Genomic DNA, 21441 nt, shown 5'->3' on the forward strand with positions numbered 1-21441 from the left:
TCTCTCTCTCTCTCTCTCTCTCTCTCGACAGAGTCTTGCTTTGTCACGCAGGTTGGAATGTAGAGGCGCAATCATGTCTCACTGTAGCCTTGGTCTCCCAGACTCAGGTCTTTTTTTATCCTCTTAATTTGTTTAAAATGTATATGATGTTGAAAGCAAAGAAAAAGTAACATTGGGTGATTTCTGTGTAGATGTAATACATAAATACATATGGCAACTATATCAGAAAGGACTGGGATGGGCAGGTAAATAAAATCATATGGTTACGAGTTTCTTACATTTTTCATAAATTGTATGATATTAACTCTAAGTAGAGTTAATATCTACTATAGCTAATATATACTCCCATGTATAGTTCCTAAGGTCCCTCCTGCTTCAGGTATACATCACCATGCCCAGCTAATTTTTAAATTATTTGTAGAGACAGGGTCTCCCTATATTGCCCAGGCTGGTCTCAAACTCCTGGGCTTAAGTGATCCTCCTGCCTCGGCCTTCCACAGCACTGGGATTACAGGCACAAGCCACAACACCTGCCCTCTAATATTCTTCTATTAAAAAGAGAGAAAAATACACAAATAGATTGTGACATAGAGGTGAAATTCTTTCAGTTTTGTGTGTGTTTTCCTCTTGAATTTTTCTCCCATATTTAGGAAAAAATATGAGTTATAAACTCTTTATGTGCAGCTTCTTTAAATATAGCATGTATGAGTCTCCACTTCGTATATAGTGTCAAGCTGGTACACAAAACATATTTTCAGAAAATAAACTGAGAAAATATTCCTCAAGTCTCTGTAAATACATCTTTTATCACATGTGATTGTACTATATCACTCTCATTTTGAATCTCATTTTGAGAGATGTATTTACACTGTTTGGTATGGCATTTTGTATTACAGGAATGCTTTTCAGGACTAGCAGTTGCTAAGGAAAGGAAATGCTTAAGCTTGTCTGTAAACATTAACTTCAGCATGTACACATTTAGTAATGGCTTCATCACCTGTAACCAACCTACTTACCTGGCAGGTTTTATTTTGTAGGCTAAGGATGTTCTGAGAACTCTATCATAAAACAGCTGAATTATGACCTCCTTTGGTTTTTACAGTATGCAAATACAGCTAAATATTCATTAATATTCTGCATTTAAATTCTTTTTAACAAAGACATGCACTTTATTCCTACTCCCATGTATGGTTCCTAAGGTACCAGAGTTCAAACTTCCTTACAACTTTTAATTCTCTTCTGTCTTAAATCTTTTGAGAGCTGAGCAATAAGCTTTTCATTTTCTTCGGAATCAGCTCCAGTCTCAGGATTTTGAGGCCATGTCAATAGAGTAAGAATGTACCCTCCATGTTTTCTATCAAAAATAAAATATTAACTTGTTTAATAGTTTCAGTTTTGCCAGATGAAAAGAGTTCTGGTGATGGTTGCAAAACAATTTGACTGTACTTAATACGACTGAACGGTATGCTTAAGAATGGTAAAGATGGATAGTAAATATTATGTTTTCTATATTTCACCATGATTTTTTAAAAGTTTAAACAAGGCCGGGCACGGTGGCTCACGCCTGTAATCCCAGCACTTTGGGAGGCTGAGGTGGGCGGATCACGAGGCCAGGAGATCGAGACTATCCTGGCTAACAGGTGAAACCCCATCTGTACTGAAAATACAAAAAATTAGCCAGGCATGGTGGCGGGCGCCTGTAGTCCCAGCTACTTGGGAGGCTGAGGCAGGAGAATGACGTGAACCCGGGAGGCGGAGCTTGCAGTGAGCCAAGATCATGCCACTGCATTGCAGCCTGGGCGACAGAGTGAGACTCCATCCCAAAAAAAAAAAAAAAAAAAGTTTAAACAAGACAGGAGGATCGCCTGAGTCCAGGAGTTCAAGACCAGCATGGGCAACAAAATAAGATCCCATCTTTACAAAAAAATTTAAAAATCACCAGGGTGTGACTGTGTGCTCCTGTGGTCCCAGCTACATGGAAGACTGAGGCAGCAGGATTGTTTGCCCCCAGGAGGTTGAAGCTTCAGTGAGCCATGTTTTTGCCACTGCATTCTAGCCTGGTTCTGGCTTTAAAAAAAATGGGGAGAGGGAGGATAAGAAAAGAGTCAAAGAGACCTTGAATCTTTTTTTTTTTTTTTTTTTAATGAAAATGGCATTTGTTCCAGAGGCAGAGTAACCTCCAAATTAGTGGAATGCCAGATGGAGATGTGGGGTGGGGTGGGGAGAAAGATGTTGAAGCACCTCAATCATGCTTGGGTTGTGACTTAGGATGCTATTAAATTCAATTGTTTTCTTTTCCGTTGTTTTAATACCCATGTGTGCTCTTGATATTATATTGAGTTGGTGTAGTTGCTTGCAGTCAATAGGTAAGAATAGTAATGGGATAATGTGTATGAAAAATATTGACAGCACAATTCTTTTTTCTTTCATGGAATTCAGAAATAATTTGGGAGAAACAAAGATCGGTAGTCAGTGTCTATCCAGCACATCCTAAAATTTATGTTCATCATTGTAGAAAAATATATATCAATCGAAGTTACCATAGTTTCAGGAGAAAACGAATTTTAAATTAAATTTTCTGTATTTTTGCTCCATACCCCAAGATTTTACATATCTACATTTAACTATAGCCTCTTCAAGTATTCCTATTGTTTGAAAACAGAAAACTTTAAAATGGAAAAGTGGGCTCTCCTTTTGTCCTTCCTTACTTGAATTTTCTGTTTTGAAAAGAATAATAGGGGAGAATTTAACAGGGTTCTAATTTATTTGACCCCTCCTTTTCCTGTTTTCCTATTATGACTTTAATAATATACTTTTATTTGAAAATATTCCTAAGAGTCACTTTTTTGGGGAGAAGAATTAGTATACAGTTCTGCTAATAGGCAACTCAGTTGGATCATAGTAGTAATGGTGATATAAGAAAAAAATTCTGACTCTTGTAAAATTATCAGAAGGGAAATTTTCAAGTTTATGAAAACAGAAAGTACAGTTGGTTTGGTTTAGTCATCAAAATAAACTCTAACTAGATTCCCAAGTTCTATATTGTGCTTGAATTTTCCATTGGAAGTGAAACATTCCACTGCCCTTTTTACTGTTTAAGTTAAGCTGCAGTGAACACTAAGAGAATGGCCCTGTGGCTGAGCTGCTTATTTTTTTTTTTTTAATCTATTCATTTTATACTTTCAGACAGATTTTTCCCTGGGGTGAAACAAAGGTTAACTGAAATTTCCTCTGTTGTGTACCTGAACGAATCAGCAGTTCGAGAAGGAAATCCCATTGATGGGCCAAGAGAGTGACAGGCTCTATTTAAAGAATTCCCCCGACTGTGTGGTAGACCAGCCATGCCATGAATTTAACTGTTCCTGTGGTCCCCATACTTGTACCCACCAAAAAAGAGAGAGAGAGAGAAAGCGACTTTGTTCTGCAAACGTTGGCCTAAGCTTTGAAAACCATGAGCCATTGAGTTTTGTGAATTCAAGTTAGACAGTAACAGAGGCCAAGACTCTAAGCGAACAATATCTGAAAAGGAAGTACACAAAAACAGGTAGAAACTGTTTAACTGTTTTATTTCTCTGTGTATATACATATTTATGTGTGTTTATACACACAAAAAATATACTTTTTTTGTATTTTATGTAGCTAGTCCTAATTACATTTGATAAATGGTGTTTGTTAAATTTTTTTAAATATATAACAAATATGAAGATTTTTCTTGTTTTTATAGCTTTTTTGCTCCTTAAAAGTATTCTGGTTTTTATCAGGACATATTATATGTATTGGAAATGAAAGTCAACACAGTGTGAGTTTAAATGGTTAAAAAACAAACGAAACTGATTTTTATATTACCTCTTCAGGAGCTTCTGTTAGGGTCAGCTCATGTATTTTGTATTTTTTCTGTATAAGAGAAACTGCTTTAAATATGAAAAGATGGTATCGTAAGTTGGATTAAACATCCGTAATTCATGTGCATTTAACCTCAGGACTTGTGAGCCTTGTTGAAAAATCCAGCTTTAAAGCTTCCCTGTAGGCCTCAATAGTGCATACTGCATAGGGATTATAAATAGCCATAGTCTGTTTCTGGAGTGTAGGTTAGTATGTATTCCCAGGAGGCATGAACTATTTACATTTCTAACAAATGTTTCACATATGTTGCTGATTCATATTTCTATGTACAAATTTAGGCTTTAATTTTTTAAATTTCCTTTTTTATTAGAAGTTTTGTTAGAAAAAGTTTAAGTGTTTCATTCTTTCTAGTATGGGTGGCTTAAGGAGATTGGTGGGGGAGCATTTCATTTATTTATATAGAGATTTTGATGTTTTGAAAGACAATAGAATTAATAGAGAATATTGTCCAGATATCCAGTGCTTGGATTTTTGTTTGAGAAGCTTGAGGAAGCAGATACCATTTGAATTGGTTTCTATAAAAAAATTTAACTTAGAGATCATGTAGGGCTATATTTATGTTGGCAAATGAGAAATTGAAGCTGAAAGAAAGAGAAAATGTTTAATACATAATTACTCAGTATGTCTTGGAAGAACCTAGGTTTTTATTCATACCTGGTGTTGCTTTATAAACTGCCCTCTTTTATCTTGAGATGGTATTTTTGAAATGATTTCTCTTTCTCATTTTCTTTTGCCATTTCCTGACATTTTCTTGTCTTTTGTTCTATTCTTCTTCCTCTCTTATTTTTCTATATTGGTCGTACTGTAAATAGGTTGTTAGCATCATAACTTAGGAGCAGGCTTTTGGGGAATGGGTCTAAGTATTCCATTTGCCTATAATATGCTATATTGTTGTTTTGGAATATAATTTTTTAAAATCAAATTTATATTTATTCTGCTAGTTGATCAAGCTATAAATCAATCAATACTTATTAGTTGCTGCTTATATAAATAGAAGAGTTAACCAGTGTCTCAGACAGATGACAGTTGACTGTTAAAGATTTTTTTAAATTGGCATATGTTTAGGAAAATCACTTGTTTCTTCAAAATTTATTCATTAAGCAGTATTTGTTGAGCACCTACTATGTGACAAACACCACACAGGTGATAGAGATACAGTGGAGAGGAAAATGGAACTGGTTCCTCTCTCCTTACATCCTGGTATAATTATATAATAAAAGTTAACCACAAGTAGAAACTTGGGGCGTTATTTTTATAAAACCTCAGTCAAGTTTCTCTCTACATAGAAGACTAGTATAACTTCAGATACCATCATTCATATCCATATCAGAAAACAGTCCTATGTTAAAAGTAAAAAGATGCAGGCCAGGCGCGGTGGCTCACGCCTATAATCCCAGCACTTTGGGAGGCCGAGGCGGGCGGATCACAAGGTCAGGAGATCGAGACCATGGTGAAACCCGTCTCTACTAAAAATACAAAAAATTGGCCGGGCGCGGTGGCTCAAGCCTGTAATCCCAGCACTTTGGGAGGCCGAGACGGGCGGATCACGAGGTCAGGAGATCGAGACCATCCTGGCTAACACTGTGAAACCCCGTCTCTACTAAAAAAAAAATACAAAAAAAAACTAGCCGGGCGAGGTGGTGGGCGCCTGTAGTCCCAGCTACTCGGGAGGCTGAGGCAGAAGAATGGCGTAAATCCAGGAGGCGGAGCTTGCAGTGAGCTGAGATCCGGCCACTGCACTCCAGCCCAGGCGACAGAGCGAGACTCCGTCTCAAAAAAAAAACAAAAAAAAAAAAACAAAAAATTAGCCGGGCGCGGCGGGCGCCTGTAATCCCAGCTACTCAGGAGGCTGAGGCAGGAGAATGGCGTGAACCCGGAAGGTGGAGCTTGCAGTGAGCTGAGATCGCGCCACTGCACTCCAGCCTGGGCGACAGAGCGAGACTCCACCTCAAAAAAAAAAAAAAAAAAAAAGTAGAAAGATGCAATTTTAAACACAAGTTTTCACATTAGTAATTGTCATGTGCTACATGTAAAATGATATTGTTGAAATGAGTACCAGTAATTTTATTATTAGAGAAAGTCAGAACACTATTAATAAAATAATTTAGGGAGATTATATAGCATATTGGTTAAGAGCATGGTTTGGATGTAAACATGGGTTTGAACCCTCTAGTCTGCCACTGAGAAGATTTTTGGTATTAATTATTTAAATATTCATATTTTTATGAATTCATAAACCTCACCTATACTCATCTGTGAAATAAAATTGTAATACCTACCTTTATAAGATGGTTATGAGAGTTAAATTAGAAATATAGGCTGGGCATAGTAGCTCACGCCTATTAATTCCAGCACTTTGGGAGGCCAAGGTGGATCACTTGAAATCAGGAGCTTGAGAGCAGCCTGGGCAACATGGTGGAACCCCATCTCTACTAAAAATACAAAAATTAGCCAGGTGTGGTGGTGCATGCCTGAATTCTCAGCTACTCAGGAGGCTGAGGCACAAGAATTCTCTTGAGCTGGGGAGTCTTGAGGCTGCAGTGAGCTGAGATCACACCACTGTACTCCAGCCTAGGCAACAGAGTGAGACCCTGTCTCAAGAAAAGAAAAATACATAAATGTTTAACTTAGTACCTGGCACAGAATAAGCTCTTTATATGTATTAGCTATTTTTATGTCCTATTTTTTTTTATTAATTTAATCTTGATTTTTTCCCTCCGTCCCCCTCTCCCTCCCTCCCTCCCTCCTTCCCTCCCTCCTTCCCTTTCTCCCTTTCTCCCTTCCTCCTTTCCTCCCCTCCTCTCTCCCATTGTTCAAACATAGCCTCTGTCTTTCATCCAGGCTGAAGTGCAGTGGTGTAATTACTGCTCACTGCAACCTCTGCCTCCCAGGCTCTAGCAATCCTGCTGCCTCAGCCTCCCAAGTAGCTAGGACTACAAGCATGAGCCACCATGCCCAGCCATGATTTTCTTTCTCTAGAAAAGTCTGTTAGTGGGGATGTGAAAAAGAACATTCTTTATGTATTGTACATATTTTCTTTGAGGTGTCGTACATTAAAATTAATTCAAAAATTAGGATGAACATTTGTACAAAAGCACACAATCAACTAGGATGAGGTTTTTTTAAAGTTGTTTTCCTTTTTTTTTTTTTTTTCTTTTTTTTTGAGGCGGAGTCTCGCTCTGTCGCCCGGACTGGAGTGCAGTGGCCAGATCTCAGCTCACTGCAAGCTCCGCCTCCCGGGTTTACGCCATTCTCCTGCCTCAGCCTCCGGAGTAGCTGGGACTACAGGCGCCCGCCACCTCGCCCGGCTAGTTTTTGTATTTTTAGTAGAGATGGGGTTTCACCGTGTTAGCCAGGATGGTCTCGATCTCCTGACCTCGTGATCCGCCCGTCTCGGCCTCCCAAAGTGCTGGGATTACAGGCTTGAGCCACCGCGCCCGGCCCAAAGTTGTTTTCCTTTTAACATAAAGTTTTATGTAATAATTTCCAATCCCTCATGCCTTCTTGCTTCTTTCTGGCAATCTCAACTTTAAATCAGTAATACTTATTATAGGTACATTGGTATCTATAATAACAAAGCAACTTTGTTCTGCAAACGTTGGCCTGAGCTTTGAAAACCATGAGTCACTGAGTTTTGTGAATCCCAGTTAGACAGTAACAGAGGCCAAGATTCTTAAGCGAACAATATCTGAAAAGGAAGTACACAAAAACAGGTAGAAACTGTTTAACTGTTTTATTTCTCTGTGTATATATACATATAATATGTGTTTATACACAAAAAATACCTTTTTTGCATTTTATGTAGCTAGTCCTAATTACATTTGATCAATGGCATTTGTTAAATTTTTTTAAATATGTAACAAGTATGAAGGTTTTTCTTGTTTTTACAGCTTTTTTGCTCCTTAAAAGTATTCTGGTTTTTATCAGGACATATTATATGTATTGGAAATGAAAGTCAACACAGTGTGAGTTTAAATGGTTAAAAAAAAAACTTTAACCATTTGTGCTTAAAGACACTTTTGTCAATATTCTCTCTGGAGGCTGGGTGCAGTGGCTCATGCCTATAATCCAGGCAGTTTGGGAGGCTGAGGTAGGTGGATTGCTTGAGCCCAAAAGTTTGAGACTAGCCTGGGCATTATGGCAAAAGCCCATATAACACAAAAATATAAAAAATTAGCCAAACATGGTGGTACACAGCTGTGGTCCCAGCTACTTGGGAAGCTGAGGTGGGAGGATTGCTTGAGCCCAGGAGGTTGAGCCTGCACTGAGGCATGATTGCACCACTACACTCCAGCCTGGGTGACATTGTGAGACCTTGTCTCAAGAAAAAAAGTAAGTATGTATATATTTTCTCTGGAGCTAAATTGAAACCCAAGTAGCTTTGGTGCTTTATTATCCATCTAATATACAAATTCTTCCTTCTGTACCAAGTCATGTATTGCCATAATAGAAAGTAGAACTTTTAAGGAGATAGGGTACCACATTATGGTGAATGAATATTTCTTTTGTGATCAGAATGATCAAACATGTGTCTACTTACTGCCCCTGAATTCTCTCCTTCAGTTCTCTTTTTAGTCCAGCCAGGTTTTTGCATCACCATTCCACCCAAACTTCTCTTAACAGGATCACCAGTGACTTTCCTAATAAATCCAAGGGTCAGTTCTCAGTCTTTTTCTTACCTGCCCTGTTGGTGGCATTTACTATAATTGATAACACCTCTTCTTTGATAAGTACATTGTCTTTAGTTGGTTTACGGGGCACTGACCTGTTCCCCCACCAAGTTTCCTCTCACCTCACTGATTACGCCTAAATTCTTGCTCATGTTCTATCCTTTTGCTACACTCAAACCCTTGGTACTCTCGCTCAGTCCTATTCTGAATACCATCTCCATGCCACAATTGACAAATTTATATTTCCAGTTCAGATCTGTCTCTGAAACTTAAGACTCATAATCTAGTATCAAATAGCATACTCCACATCTTCATTTGAATATTCTAATCCTATTGCTAATCCAACCTGTCCAAACTAAATTCATCTTTCCCTCAAAACATGTTCCTCTGCATTTTTTAGTTGCAGTAATGATCATTTTTGTTGCTGAGGCCAAAAACCTGGTAGTCATCTTTTACTGTGTTCTTCTTTTACTTTTTTTTGTTTTTGTTTTTGTTTGAGATGGAATCTCGCTGTGTCACCCAGGCTAGAGTACGTACAGTGGTGCCGTCTCGGGTCACTGCAACCTCTGCCTCTCAGGTTCAAGCAATTCTCCTGCGTCAGCCTCCCAAATGGCTGGGATTACAGGCGCCTACCACCACATCCGGCTAATTTTCTGTATTTTTAGTAGAGACAGTGTTTCACCATGTTAGCCAGGCTGGTCTCGAACTCCTGACCTTGTGATCCGTCCGCCTCAGCCTCCCAAAGTGCTGGGATTACAGGCATGAGCCACCGCACCTGGCCTCTTTTACCTTAATATCCAGTTCTTCAACAAATCTTATTAGCTTTACCTCCAGATTATATTCAGAATTCCTTTACTTCTCAGCACACCCAGTACTCCACCCTGGTCAGAGGTACTATCCTTTTTGGACTGAATTATTGCAGTAACATTCTAACTGATCTCCTTGCTTCTATACTTGACCCTCCTGTCTATTTTTCCTTCTCAGTGTAGTGATTCTTTGAGTTATAAGTCAAATCATATTACTCTTATGACTTTTTTGTTTCACTCAGAGTAAAAGTCAAAATCCTTATAATGGCCTACAAAGCCCTTCATAAACCAATACCTCTGTAATCTTATCTTCACATTCCCTTCATTTTCTGCACTCTAGCCATACTGGTCTCTTGCCCGTTCCTTAAACACATCAGGAATATTTTTGCCTTAAAAACGTAGCTTTGGCTCTGCCTACTGTCTAGAATGCTGTTACCACAGAAGTACATGACTGATTCTTCCATCTCCTTTCAGTTGTTGCTAAAATGTCAATGAAGGATATTCTGTCTACCCTATGTAAAGTTGTAACCCAATTTCCATTACCCTGCTCTACTTTTTCTTTTTTCCAAAGCTCTTATGCCTTTCTAACATATATCATTTACATATTTAATATGTTTGGTTTTTAATTGTTTCACTTTCCCACTAGACTGTAAGTTCTATCAAGGAAAGCAATGTCTATTTTTTTCATTAATATATATATCCCAAGCATCTAGAATAGTGCTTGCAACATAGTAACTGAGTAAGTATTTGTTGAATAATAAACAAATGGTAAATATTGGGAATAATTGTAATGTTTAGTTTAACCCTGAATATACCATCAGGTTTACTGGACCCAATTTTAGTTTGAGGTTTTTTTTTATTTTGACGTTTCTAACTATTTGTAAGAATTGAGGGCCGGGCGCGGTGGCTCAAGCCTGTAATCCCAGCACTTTGGGAGGCCGAGACGGGCGGTTCACGAGGTCAGGAGATCGAGACCATCCTGGCGAACACGGTGAAACCCCGTCTCTACTAAAAAATACAAAAAACTAGCCGGGCGACGTGGCGGGCTCCTGTAGTCCCAGCTACTTGGGAGGCTGAGGCAGGAGAATGGCGGGAACCTGGGAGGCGGAGCTTTGCAGTGAGCTGAGATCTGGCCACTGCACTCCAGCCCGGGCGGCAGAGCGAGACTCCGTCTCAAAAAAAAAAGAATTGAGGCCATGTGCAGTGGCTCATGCCTGTAATCCCAGCACTTTCGGAGACCAAGGCAGGTGAATCACTTAAGCCCAGGAGTTCGAGAACAGCCTGGGCAACATGGCAAATCCCTATCTGTACAAAAAATACAAAAGTTAGCTGAGTGTGGTGGCGCATCACAGTAGTACCAGCTACTTGGAGGGCTGAGATGGGAGGATCATTTGCACCCAGGAGGCGGACGGAGGTTGCAGTGAGCTGAAATAGGGCCGTTGTACTCCAGCCAGGGTGACAGAGTAAGATTCTGTCCCAAAAAAAAAAAAAATTGATAGGACATACTTCTATTCTTTCTTAAAGGTCTTCCAAAGACTAGAGAAGAGTTTTATTTTTCTTCATACATTGGACCCTTTTATAAATATAAGATACCTCATGGCCTCCTGCCATACCTTGGAAAACTATACTGTTTCATCGTCCTAGGAATAATTTTGTCATTACTTATTCATTATTCCCAGCTGTGCTCAAAAAGACTAAATTTTTTTTAAACATAGAAACCCATTTAAAAAAAAAAACATTTTTAAATGGGTTTTATTTGTGCTTGTCATTTTACAGATAAATATACATGTGGTATATTTTCTTTTTGCCTTTCAGGGAGTGTTGGAGGTGGGGAACAGGCATCCATATTCGATATATTTAAAGGAAGAAAAAACAACTTCCATAATCTTGTTACATTTACTGTTTCTGTTGATAAATTTTCCCATTTCTGTTCTTGTTTCTTAGTATGATTTGAGGGTCATTTTAAATTTCTGAATAAATGTTTTGTAAGCCAGGTGGTACATTGACTGCATGTTTGGGGCAGAGGTAATGGGAGGTGAGGCCCTTCTCTCTCTATATAGACAAAAAGGCCTTAATATGACTAATAACTTAGCAAAAGCTCTGTATAACCCTCTGCTAAGCACCTGTATTTATTTCCTCTTTCTTCTTCCTCCTCTACCTCTAAAAAAAGAAATCCCCATTTCTTTTACACACATGTTAAAAATAAAAAATTGTTTCTGGTAAATTTAATATGATTTAAAATAAGGTGAACATTTTGATGCTTTACTTGCAAATTCTGCTATTAAAATGTGTTTTATTTAAACTGTTTTCACTTATACAGTGAAAAATTTTAATGACTAAAACAGTTTTGTGACCAATGTTATAATTGAAAAGTATAAATTTGAGAAAACCAAGACAGAAAAAGGGAGCAGTTTCAGAAGAATGCAAGTGAATAAAGTGGCTTAGTCCTTAGGGGATTTGAATGTGGCATTGTGTGTATTTCAAAAGTTTCCGTTGAAAACAGATGCTGCTGATGAAGTTGGGAATAGTAACTTCATCTGTGGCTGTTTCAGTTGCTTATTAGAAGTGAGAAAGATCCCAAGGGGTTATCTCGTGTAGTGGAGTTAGGCTCAGGAAAGGATATGACATAAATATCTGGCAGCTTTGTGTGATCTTTAATCCATAAACACTGGTTAGGTACAAGCATGATTATCTATAAACGTGCAATTATCTTATTTCATGTGGATTCTATTTCTACCACAGTGTTATTTCAATAATGGCAGGGTTATTTTTTAAAGTCCATTTTAATTCTTAAGAACTGGTTATTACAGAAATTGTAAGTTTTTTCCCTAAACAAAGAGAACTGTCTTACTGAATTTTTATTATATAATGACAGTTCATTAAATTATTTACTGGCTTATGTGCCCCAATTCAGATCAGTACTTATTCATACAGTTGTCCATATGAATGTTTCCTTTTTTGCTTTTTCTTTTCAATTTTATTTTATGATGTTATTCACAGTATGCAAGATATTATGCTGATAACTGGATAGATAAAATAGATATGGTCTCAGTCCATAGGGCACTTTAATATAGAGAGGGAAATAAAATATTTATTGACATAGCCCTTAATACAGAGTTTAAAAGTGCCCAGGATCCTTGAAAATACAGATGAGATGCTTTCAGACTATGACTGAAGGAGAATATACTTCTACTACTAGAGGCAATTCAAAGCAGATAGAAATGTTATTAATTCATTCAGTAAATATGAATACCTATGGTAACTAAGCAATCATGCTTTGATGTTTGGAAGATACAAAGATAGAAATTACACAATTAAAGTCCAGATGTTACAAAGTTGTGAGTGATCATCACTGCTTTTGAAGGGGTACCAGATAAGACTTCAGTGGAGGTGAGTAGGGACTTGAAGGCCATATCCCAATTCCGAGGGATGAATTGGGGGTGAAATCAGGTGTTCCAGAGAATAAATGTATAGGCATAGCTGCAGAGAACAACAGGAAACTGGGGAAATTATTAGGTTTAGCTGGAACATTGGGACCAGGAAAATGAAGCAAGAGAAACAGGTAAGGGCCAAATCATGAAAGGTACATTGTATAATATACAAAGGAATTTTATGTGTATCCTGTAGGCAGCAAGGGACCATTCAGGATAGAATGTGTTCACATTTCTGTTTTAGAAATTACTTCAGTAGCAGTGGAATGAAAAGCAGTGTGTGATAATAGAGATAGTCAGAAGATATTTTAATAATCTGGGTAAGATATTAAGTGACCCTGGGCTAAAATCGTGGCATTGAGGCTATTTTGGATACCCTATTGATATTTGATATGAAAAGTGAGAGAGAACCTGAGTTGAGCTTTCTGGTTTGGGAAACAGACTATGGTGCAAGTCATTGAGATTGAAGAGATACAAGGAAGGAAAGTACGGGTTTTGTTTGTATATTTTTAAGGAAGAGAAAATAATTCCATGTTAGTGATTATGAGTTTGTTGAAATACCTGTGAGACATCCAAGAAAAGACGTGACTAGAGAAACAAATTTGGTAGTTCTCACTATAGGCATATATGACATAATCTGGGAGAAAAATTATAGAATAAAATGGGTAAAGAATGGAGTATACCAAGTAACTAGTGAAGAGGAAACCATAAAAGGGGACAAGAGATAGGAAAGCATTTTGTTCTATCAGCCAAGAGAATTTTAAGTGCCTCCTAGAGGTCAAGTGAGAAAACTGCTGAATATTTTCTATTTATTTTAGGTTGGTGCAAAAGTAGTTGTGGTTTTTGCCATTACTTTCAAAGGGAAAAACCACAATTACTTTTGCACCAACCTAAATACATTGATTTTGAGGAGCTGAGCCTTAAAAGATATTCAGAGTTCGCAATCATGAAAATTGTCCTGGGTTGGTTGGAAAATTGGGCAAAAAGGGAGACAGTGTTGGAGATCAAGGGAATGCCATGAGCAAAAGTACAGAACTGGAAAAGCACACTACAGACATGACCTTTTGTTTTAAAATATTACAAATGTGAGGCTGGGCGTGGTGGCTCATGCCTGTAATCCCAGCACTTTGGGAGGCCGAGACCGTCCTGGCTAACACAGTGAAACCCCGTCTCTACTAAAAAATACAAAAAACTAGACGGGCGAGGTGGCGGGTACCTGTCGTCCCAGCTACTCAGGAGCCTGAGGCAGGAGAATGGCATAAACCCGGGAGGCAGAGCTTGCAGTGAGCTGAGATGCGGCCACTGCACTCCAGCCTGGGCAACAGAGCGAGACTCCATCTCAAAAAAAAAAAAAAATTACAAATGTAAAAAAGATGTATGAAAAGGAAGTGTGGACAATAATTTTTATGCTATTACTTTTATGGTGTAACTGCACAAATTACTTAACCTCAGGTTAACTGGTGGGAGTTATTTACAACCTTTTCTACTTTACCTTTTTTCTTTTTTTTTTTCCTTAACGTTTTATGATGCAAGCACAGGAATAGATATTGAGAAAATCCAGTTTTGGTTCCTTAAGGATTACAGGTATATACCAGCTATTGTTTCTTTTTTTACCAATCTCTAACCATGAGCTCACAGTCTATAATGTATAGACACACAGATTATTTGGGGATAGAACAGTTGCTAACAGACCTACATACTTAGTTTTATTTATTTCTTTATTTATTGCGAAGGTTGTCATGCTCTGTCATCCAGGCTGCTGGCATGCAGTGGTGGCACTGGCACCATGTTGGCTTACTGCAGCCTCAACCTCCAGGGCTCAAGCCATCCTCCCACCTCAGCCTCCAGATTAGCTGGGACTATAGGCAGGCACCACCATACCTGGCTAGTTTTTGTGGGTTTTTGTTGTTGTTGTTGTTATTTTTGGAGAGATGAGGTCTCACTATGTTACCTGAGCTGGGCTCAAACAATCCTCCCACCTTGGCCTCCCAAAGTATTGGAATTGCAGGCATCAGCCACTGCATCTGGCCCACACTTATTTTAGAAGCTATCTTACATATGGGAGACGGTTTTAGTGATGTAGTCATCATAAGTTAATTTCTCACAGGCAGAATTCAGTATTGCTTTTTAAATAGCTCATTTTCCCAAAGAGTATATGCTTCTTGTCCTTTTTAAAAGCTTGATGTTAATTAAATTAGCCTTCTATTGTTAAAAGTTCAATTATCATGGTTATTTAACACAGTAATGCTTTTTAGGTAGCATTAGATAGCACATACTATTCTACTGTATGGTAAATTCTTTGAGGGCAAGCACCATGTCTAAGACATCTTTCTGTCTCCAAAAATGTCTTTTACATGAGAGAGATTCAGTAAATATTTATTGAAAATTAACTTGACACTGTTAAATGGAAACTTTTCACTCTTTAAGGTACATTCTTAAATCACCATTAGTGGCAAATTCACCACTGATTTGTGGAATATTGTTGTTCATTATATGCTGAATCATACCTACCTTTTGGTGAAATATAATAATGAGTTTTACCATTTTAGATGTAACAAATTAGGATATCTGGAAAATGTAAGGCCTCTATGGCTTCCTTATAGGAAGGAGCTATATGGAAATTAGGCTAAGGAAATGATTCTTAGTCTCTGGCACCTACGTTGTAGATAACCAGCTAGATATGCTGAACTGAGCCCTCTGTCTCAATAATCTTTGGTGATCTTTGGAAATACATTTTACTAGCTACTACCTTCTGTCAGATTGTCCCTAAAGGTCATGATAACCAGCTCTGTAATTATCTGTAACTACTCTCTTAGTAAAGGAATGATGATCTTCAGCTCTTCTAACACAGCCAAATGTAAGCAGACTAAGTATAACTAAAGCATGGGGTGAACTAGCTTCTATCTTTCAGAAATCTAGCCCATATTCTTCCCCAGAACATTTGAAATGTGAATGCAGTCATATCAGTAAGTAGCTAAATTACCACTGCATCTCCCACAAAATACAAGTTGCCCTTTTTTGCCCTATGTTGGAAAGCACACACATAAAAAAGTGAACATTAGTATAAGCATAATGGACAGGGTTGCTCTGAAGACTAAATGTATATTTAAAGCAATTTATAGACTCTGGATCACCATGTACATATAAAGATGTTTCTCATAATTAACATGCAGTAATTGTATGTATGTGTAATAAAGATAGCAGAATAGTTCCACAGATGGGGGGAAAGTGTAAAAAAATAAGACTGTAGGTTATGGATCCACCCCCATGACCTAGTCACCTCTGACCAGGCCCAACCTCCAACTTTGGGGATTACAATTCAATATGAGATTCGGCCGGGACATATATTCAAACTGTATCAATATCATCACCAGATGAATAGCTAAACAAATTGTTATATCCATACAATGAAATACTGCTTGGTAATAAAAAAAAATGAACAAATTGCTAATACCCAATAACAGGGATGAATCTCAAAAATATTCAGGAGGAAATAAGACAGACACAAAATAGTACATAATGTATAATTTCATTTATATGAGGTCCTGGAACGGGCAAAACAAATCTATCCTGAGAGAAGGCAAATCAGTGGTTGCCTTAGGTGGGGGATTGTCTGCACACATGCACGAAGTAGCATTTTGGCATGATGGAAATGTTCTACGTTTGATTTTCATAGTGACTACCCAGGTGTATACATTTGTCAAATTGAATCCTACCGTATTTTTACATAGGTACATTTTATTACGTGTAAATTGCACCCATTAGTTTCTTTTACAGCCCTGCCTTCTGTAACTTTTTTCCTTCTCTCCCTAAAATTGAGGTATTATCCATTCTTCTAAATTTACCATAACATTTGTTTGGCCTTCTCTTACTCCTTCTTTCTCCTTTCATTTGTCACCTTGTACTCTACTAAGGCTATAAGCTTTTTTCATCTTTCTTTACTCTCTAGCACCTTGCTCATTATAGATTTTCCAACAGATGTTTGTTAAACAGAGTTGATTTCATACGAAGAAAGAATTATCAGCTACTGCTTTGATCACAGCTCTGAAATTTGAATAGAATCACAATCCCAGTTATCAACAAGAACAACCCTATACAGCAGCTATGAGTTGATGACAGGCATTCTTAGGACAGTCTTAATTTTACACTTTAGGGCAGTCCCATTTAACATTCTATGGCATTGGGTGGTGGACACATGGAAGATAAGTGTTCCTGGGCCCCGTGGAAAGTCCTCTTTAAGGCGAATTACCTTGTGCGAGTTGCAAAGGTCTGGAAGATTTAATTTAGGTGAATTACACTACGTGACAATGTATATGATTCCAGTAATGAGAGAAAATTAGAATCAGAAATTTAGTACTAGAAGGTGCCACCGTGGATGCCATTTATTCTAACCCATTGTCATACAGACCCAGAAATCTTAAGTATCCTGCCCAACACCACACAGCAAATTAGCGGCAGAGTTAACTCTAGAAGCCAGTTTTCTATCAAGTACCCTACCCAGAATTTAACAAGTTGAAGAATTTGCTGTTTGTGGAAGTTCTGAGGAGTTGCCCTGGACAAAGCTTTCCTTGGGGTGAGATTCTGAGTTTAGACACAAACGGAGTAGGTAAAGATCAAGGGCAGGAAGCTGCTGTCATTACTGGGTTCAAATCAAAACTGGAACCTTGGAGCCATGGCAGGGACAAGAATTGCCTTATGTGTTCCTGGTGATGTCTTTGCTTCATATACCACTTGAGAAATACTGTTTTTATCTGTTATTGAAACTTAATTTGTATACTTGTTGATGAATTTTTTGTAGTAAGAATATGAATATGATATAACTTTTTGAGGAGTTGTTAGTACAGTTAACCCTTGAACAACACGGGTTTGAACTGCATAGGTCTGCCTATAAGCAACTTTTTCTCAACCAAAAATGGATTGAAAATACAGTTTTCATAGGCTGTGAAACCCACATATACAGAGGGTCAACTTTTTATATGTGCAGGTTCCACAGGGCTGACGAGAACTCGAGTGTGCAAGGATTTGATTCTACCAGCGTAGTCTTGGAACCAATCCCTCATATATTCTGAAGGACAGTGGTATATAAGAATATTATTGAATTCCACAGAAATGTTAAAGCAATCTGAATGGAGTCAATCTTCCTCTCTCAAACCTTCCTTTTTCACTGTTTTCTGTTTACATGTAAATTTGGAGAGTGGTAACAGTTGCCATTTTGCATTTCATTGGTCTTATATTTCATTTTTTAAGAACAATTTTAAGTCAGTCTTATAGTTAACATAATTTCAAGTAGTCATTTTGAATTTTAATGATGAAAGACATTGAGATACAAAAAGCAGCTCTGAAAATTATAGCAAAGCATACTCCATACATGGATCCTTTGAATGAAAGAATAATAGCATGGATGGTTGATGAAGGAATAGAAGCTGCTGCTATTTAATGTATTCTCTACTCTCAGTACATGGATACAGCCTCCAAATTTTACAAACAAAATAATCATCAGCACAGCATCTCTGCATACCTATGGATTGGTCTTTTTCTAAAGCAGCCTCATGGTTTTCTTAGAAAAGTTTTTTATTTAAAAATATGTCTCTAGACACTTACTCCTGGTAGGCCTGGGAAAATGTAGATTACTTCATGTCTCTTCAAAAGCCTTTCAAAGAAACAAGTCAAGCTTGATTTGTGTTTTTGAGATAGAGGAAAGTAGTAAGGTAGGAGGACAGAGGAAATCTTAGCTTTAAAGGGAGAAAAAGATCTTTCAGTCCTTTTGTCAACACTTTAGCTTCTGCATTAGTCATAGGTCCCTTCCCCCTTGGCCATGGGTGGACCAAAGGAATAGCAGCCATTTGCACGTTTGTGAAAGGACAGTGGAAAGAAAAGAAAACAGCTGACACAAAAAAATGTGGGGGATTATTTCCCTCACAAGGTCAGTGGTCTCTGGATATTTGGCCTCCTTTTTTTCCCTTTATTTTGCCGTTTTTGATGTTATAAAATACAGTGCTAAGAACCTAACCCTATTGGTGAGATATTATTCAGAGTCTAATTTTTTTACTGTTATAATGAAAGTCACTTAGAATGCAAAGCTAGTGGACACAGTTAATACTCATATTTGGTCGAAAAACTTTTCCTCTACTAAACTGAGTTCAAATTGGGGGCCTACAAGTTAACTGATACTGGACAGGTTAACTGGAGAAAAGACAAGGTTTATTCACACTTTCTGGAGCACTCAATATCAGTAACTCTAAAGAAGAGTTTAGAGGGTTATAGAAGTAAGGGATTATGCCTCTTGCTGTGGCACACCACAGATGCCAGCACTTTGGGAGGCTGAAGGGGTTGGATCGCTTGAGCTCAGGAGTTCGAGACCAGCCTGGGTGACATGGTAAAACCCTGTCTCTACCGAAGAAATTACAAAAATTAGCCTAGCATGGTGGCACGTTCCTGTAGTCCCAGCTACTCAGGAGGCTGAGGCGGGAGGATTGCTTAAGTCTGGGAGGCGGAGGTTGCAATGAGCCGAGATGGTACCACTGTACTCCAGTCTTGGTGACAGAGCAAGACCCTGTCTCCAAAAAAAAAAAAAAAAAAACCAGAAGTAAGGGGCTATATACCAACTTAACAAAAGGGAGTAGTTTAGGGAGTCAAAGGACAGAAGGATCTCATTTACACAATTTTTTTGTTATGTCTCAGTGCCCAGTGTGTCATCTCCCTCCTGTGGGTCCTCCTGGAGGTATGGGAGAGTTGTAACAACTGCCTCAGTAAAACTCTGCTTTAGTCAGATAAAATAAGTTAAGATTTCATTCTGCATCTGCTGTTGGATTTTTGGGCCCTTCACTGATTTTTTTTCTTTTTTTTTTGGTATTTGTATATAGTCTGATGCTTTTCAATGTATTTTCACATACCTTATTTTATTCTCACAGGACTTTTTAGGCAGACAGGGCAAATACTATTATCCCATTTCACAGGTCAGAAAACTGAGACTCAGGTTAAGTATTTGTCCAGGGCCACATAACTAATAACAAAGCCAAAATAAGAATTTCAGGTATTCAACATTTCTCACTATACTTTTGGGGTCCAATTTGAGTACTCATAAATTGTGTAATCTATTGTCAATCTATAAGTCCTTTAAAGGTGCCATGATTGAGTAATATTTTATTTGTTTTGTAGGAGAAGATGGTATAAACTGGTTCATCAGTGACAAAGACATTGAGGTAAAATCAAATTATTTTTAAAATTCAGAATAATAATTTCCTTTGCCTTATAGTTTATTATGATAACTTTTGGAACATTAATAAATTTAAGTGGCTTGTAAGAACACATTTGATTTTAGCATATGAGTGATTTAACTCTTCAGAAACTTGGTTCAGCCTTGAGTTTTGTCAGTGAGTTAATAGCTGTAATCATCCGGTCCCCTTTCCCTTTCTGTTTCTTCTCTCCTGTGGTGAGTCCTCTCAGCCCATATGGCCTGGTACCACTAAAAAGATCAACACCGGAAATAACTGCTTGTTCAGTGTAAGGAAATGGTTAGTCTATTTTTAGGATGTGGCAGGTGTTTTTCTTTGTCAATTATTAGCCTTAATTGTGGCAGATGCTACAAAAAGAATAATTTTATAACTTGGTTTTGGGAGATAGCTAGATTGTATTGTGGTCCACTTGGCCAGTTCAGCAAAATAACAAATAAAAGATGAAAACTTTTTTAAAGGTGGAATTCTACCAAACAAGCTAAAGCATGGTTGGGATTTACAATTCCTCTTTAGATACTCCATATGATATGCATTGTTGGTATTCTCTTACAAGATCCTAGATTTAGATTAGAATATGGGACAGTTAGAATTGGGTCACTCTGTAGGCAGAATGGATCTTAAAAGAACTCTAGTGGAAAGAAATTATCTCATTCCTTTATAGAAATTATCACCCAGTCTTGTAGGCAGTAACCCTGTGCTGTTCAAAAGAAGGGATATATTTGGTAGCTGTACTAACTTCACAAAAGACAAAGTCATAAAAACACCATTCCCTAACTCAAATTTAAGCAGGCCTCTCATTCAGAAAAACATGGTGTACATTCAGTTATAGAAATCAGCAGTGGCTGGCTGGGCATGGTGGCTTACACCTGTAATCCCAACACTTTGGGAGGCTGAGGTGGGTGGATCACCTGAGGTCAGGAGTTCAAAACCAGACTGGGGCAACATGGTGAAACTCCATCTTTACTGAAAATACAAAAATTAGCCAGGTGTGGTGGTGGGTGCCTGTAGTCCCAGCTACTCGGGAGGCTGAGGCAGGAGAATCGCTTGAACCCGGGGAGGCGGAGGTTGCAGTGAGTCAAGATTGCGCCACTTCAGTCCAGCCTGATCAAAAGAATGAAACTGTCTCAAAAAAAAAAGAAAGAAAAGAAGTCGGCAGTGGCTTTGACTGAATGCTGCCACAATGTCTAAGTGATGCATGTCAGTACCCCTGCTAGATCTGAAACATAAGTAGAGAAAGGTTAAAAAAAAAAAAAAAAAAAAAAATCACATGGAGAAATATAAAAGACTCAGCAGGCGGGAGGGGCAGACAAAAAGCAGTAGAGTTACCTCCTTTATGGCATCTCCTTTTATGGTTTTCTACCTCTTTTTTTTTTTTTGAGATGGAATTTCGCTCTTG

At 38.0% G+C, this 21441-nt stretch overlaps 1 protein-coding gene across 6 annotated transcripts in view; it reads left to right on the forward strand.

Annotated features, from left to right (window-relative positions):
- The window catches only part of ZCCHC7 (zinc finger, CCHC domain containing 7), a 234308-nt gene that overhangs the window by 159201 nt on the left and 53666 nt on the right, over positions 1-21441 (forward strand). For all 6 annotated transcript variants that reach the window (XM_011939435.1, XM_011939434.1, XM_011939439.1 and 3 more), the window contains one exon: positions 19969-20012. In XM_011939435.1, coding sequence (XP_011794825.1) covers positions 19969-20012 — 44 coding nt within the window. The remainder of the gene's footprint in view (positions 1-19968; positions 20013-21441) is intronic.

Source organism: Colobus angolensis, unplaced genomic scaffold, assembly GCF_000951035.1.
Source record: "Colobus angolensis palliatus isolate OR3802 unplaced genomic scaffold, Cang.pa_1.0 Scaffold181, whole genome shotgun sequence".
Classification (NCBI taxonomy): Eukaryota; Metazoa; Chordata; class Mammalia; order Primates; family Cercopithecidae; genus Colobus; species Colobus angolensis.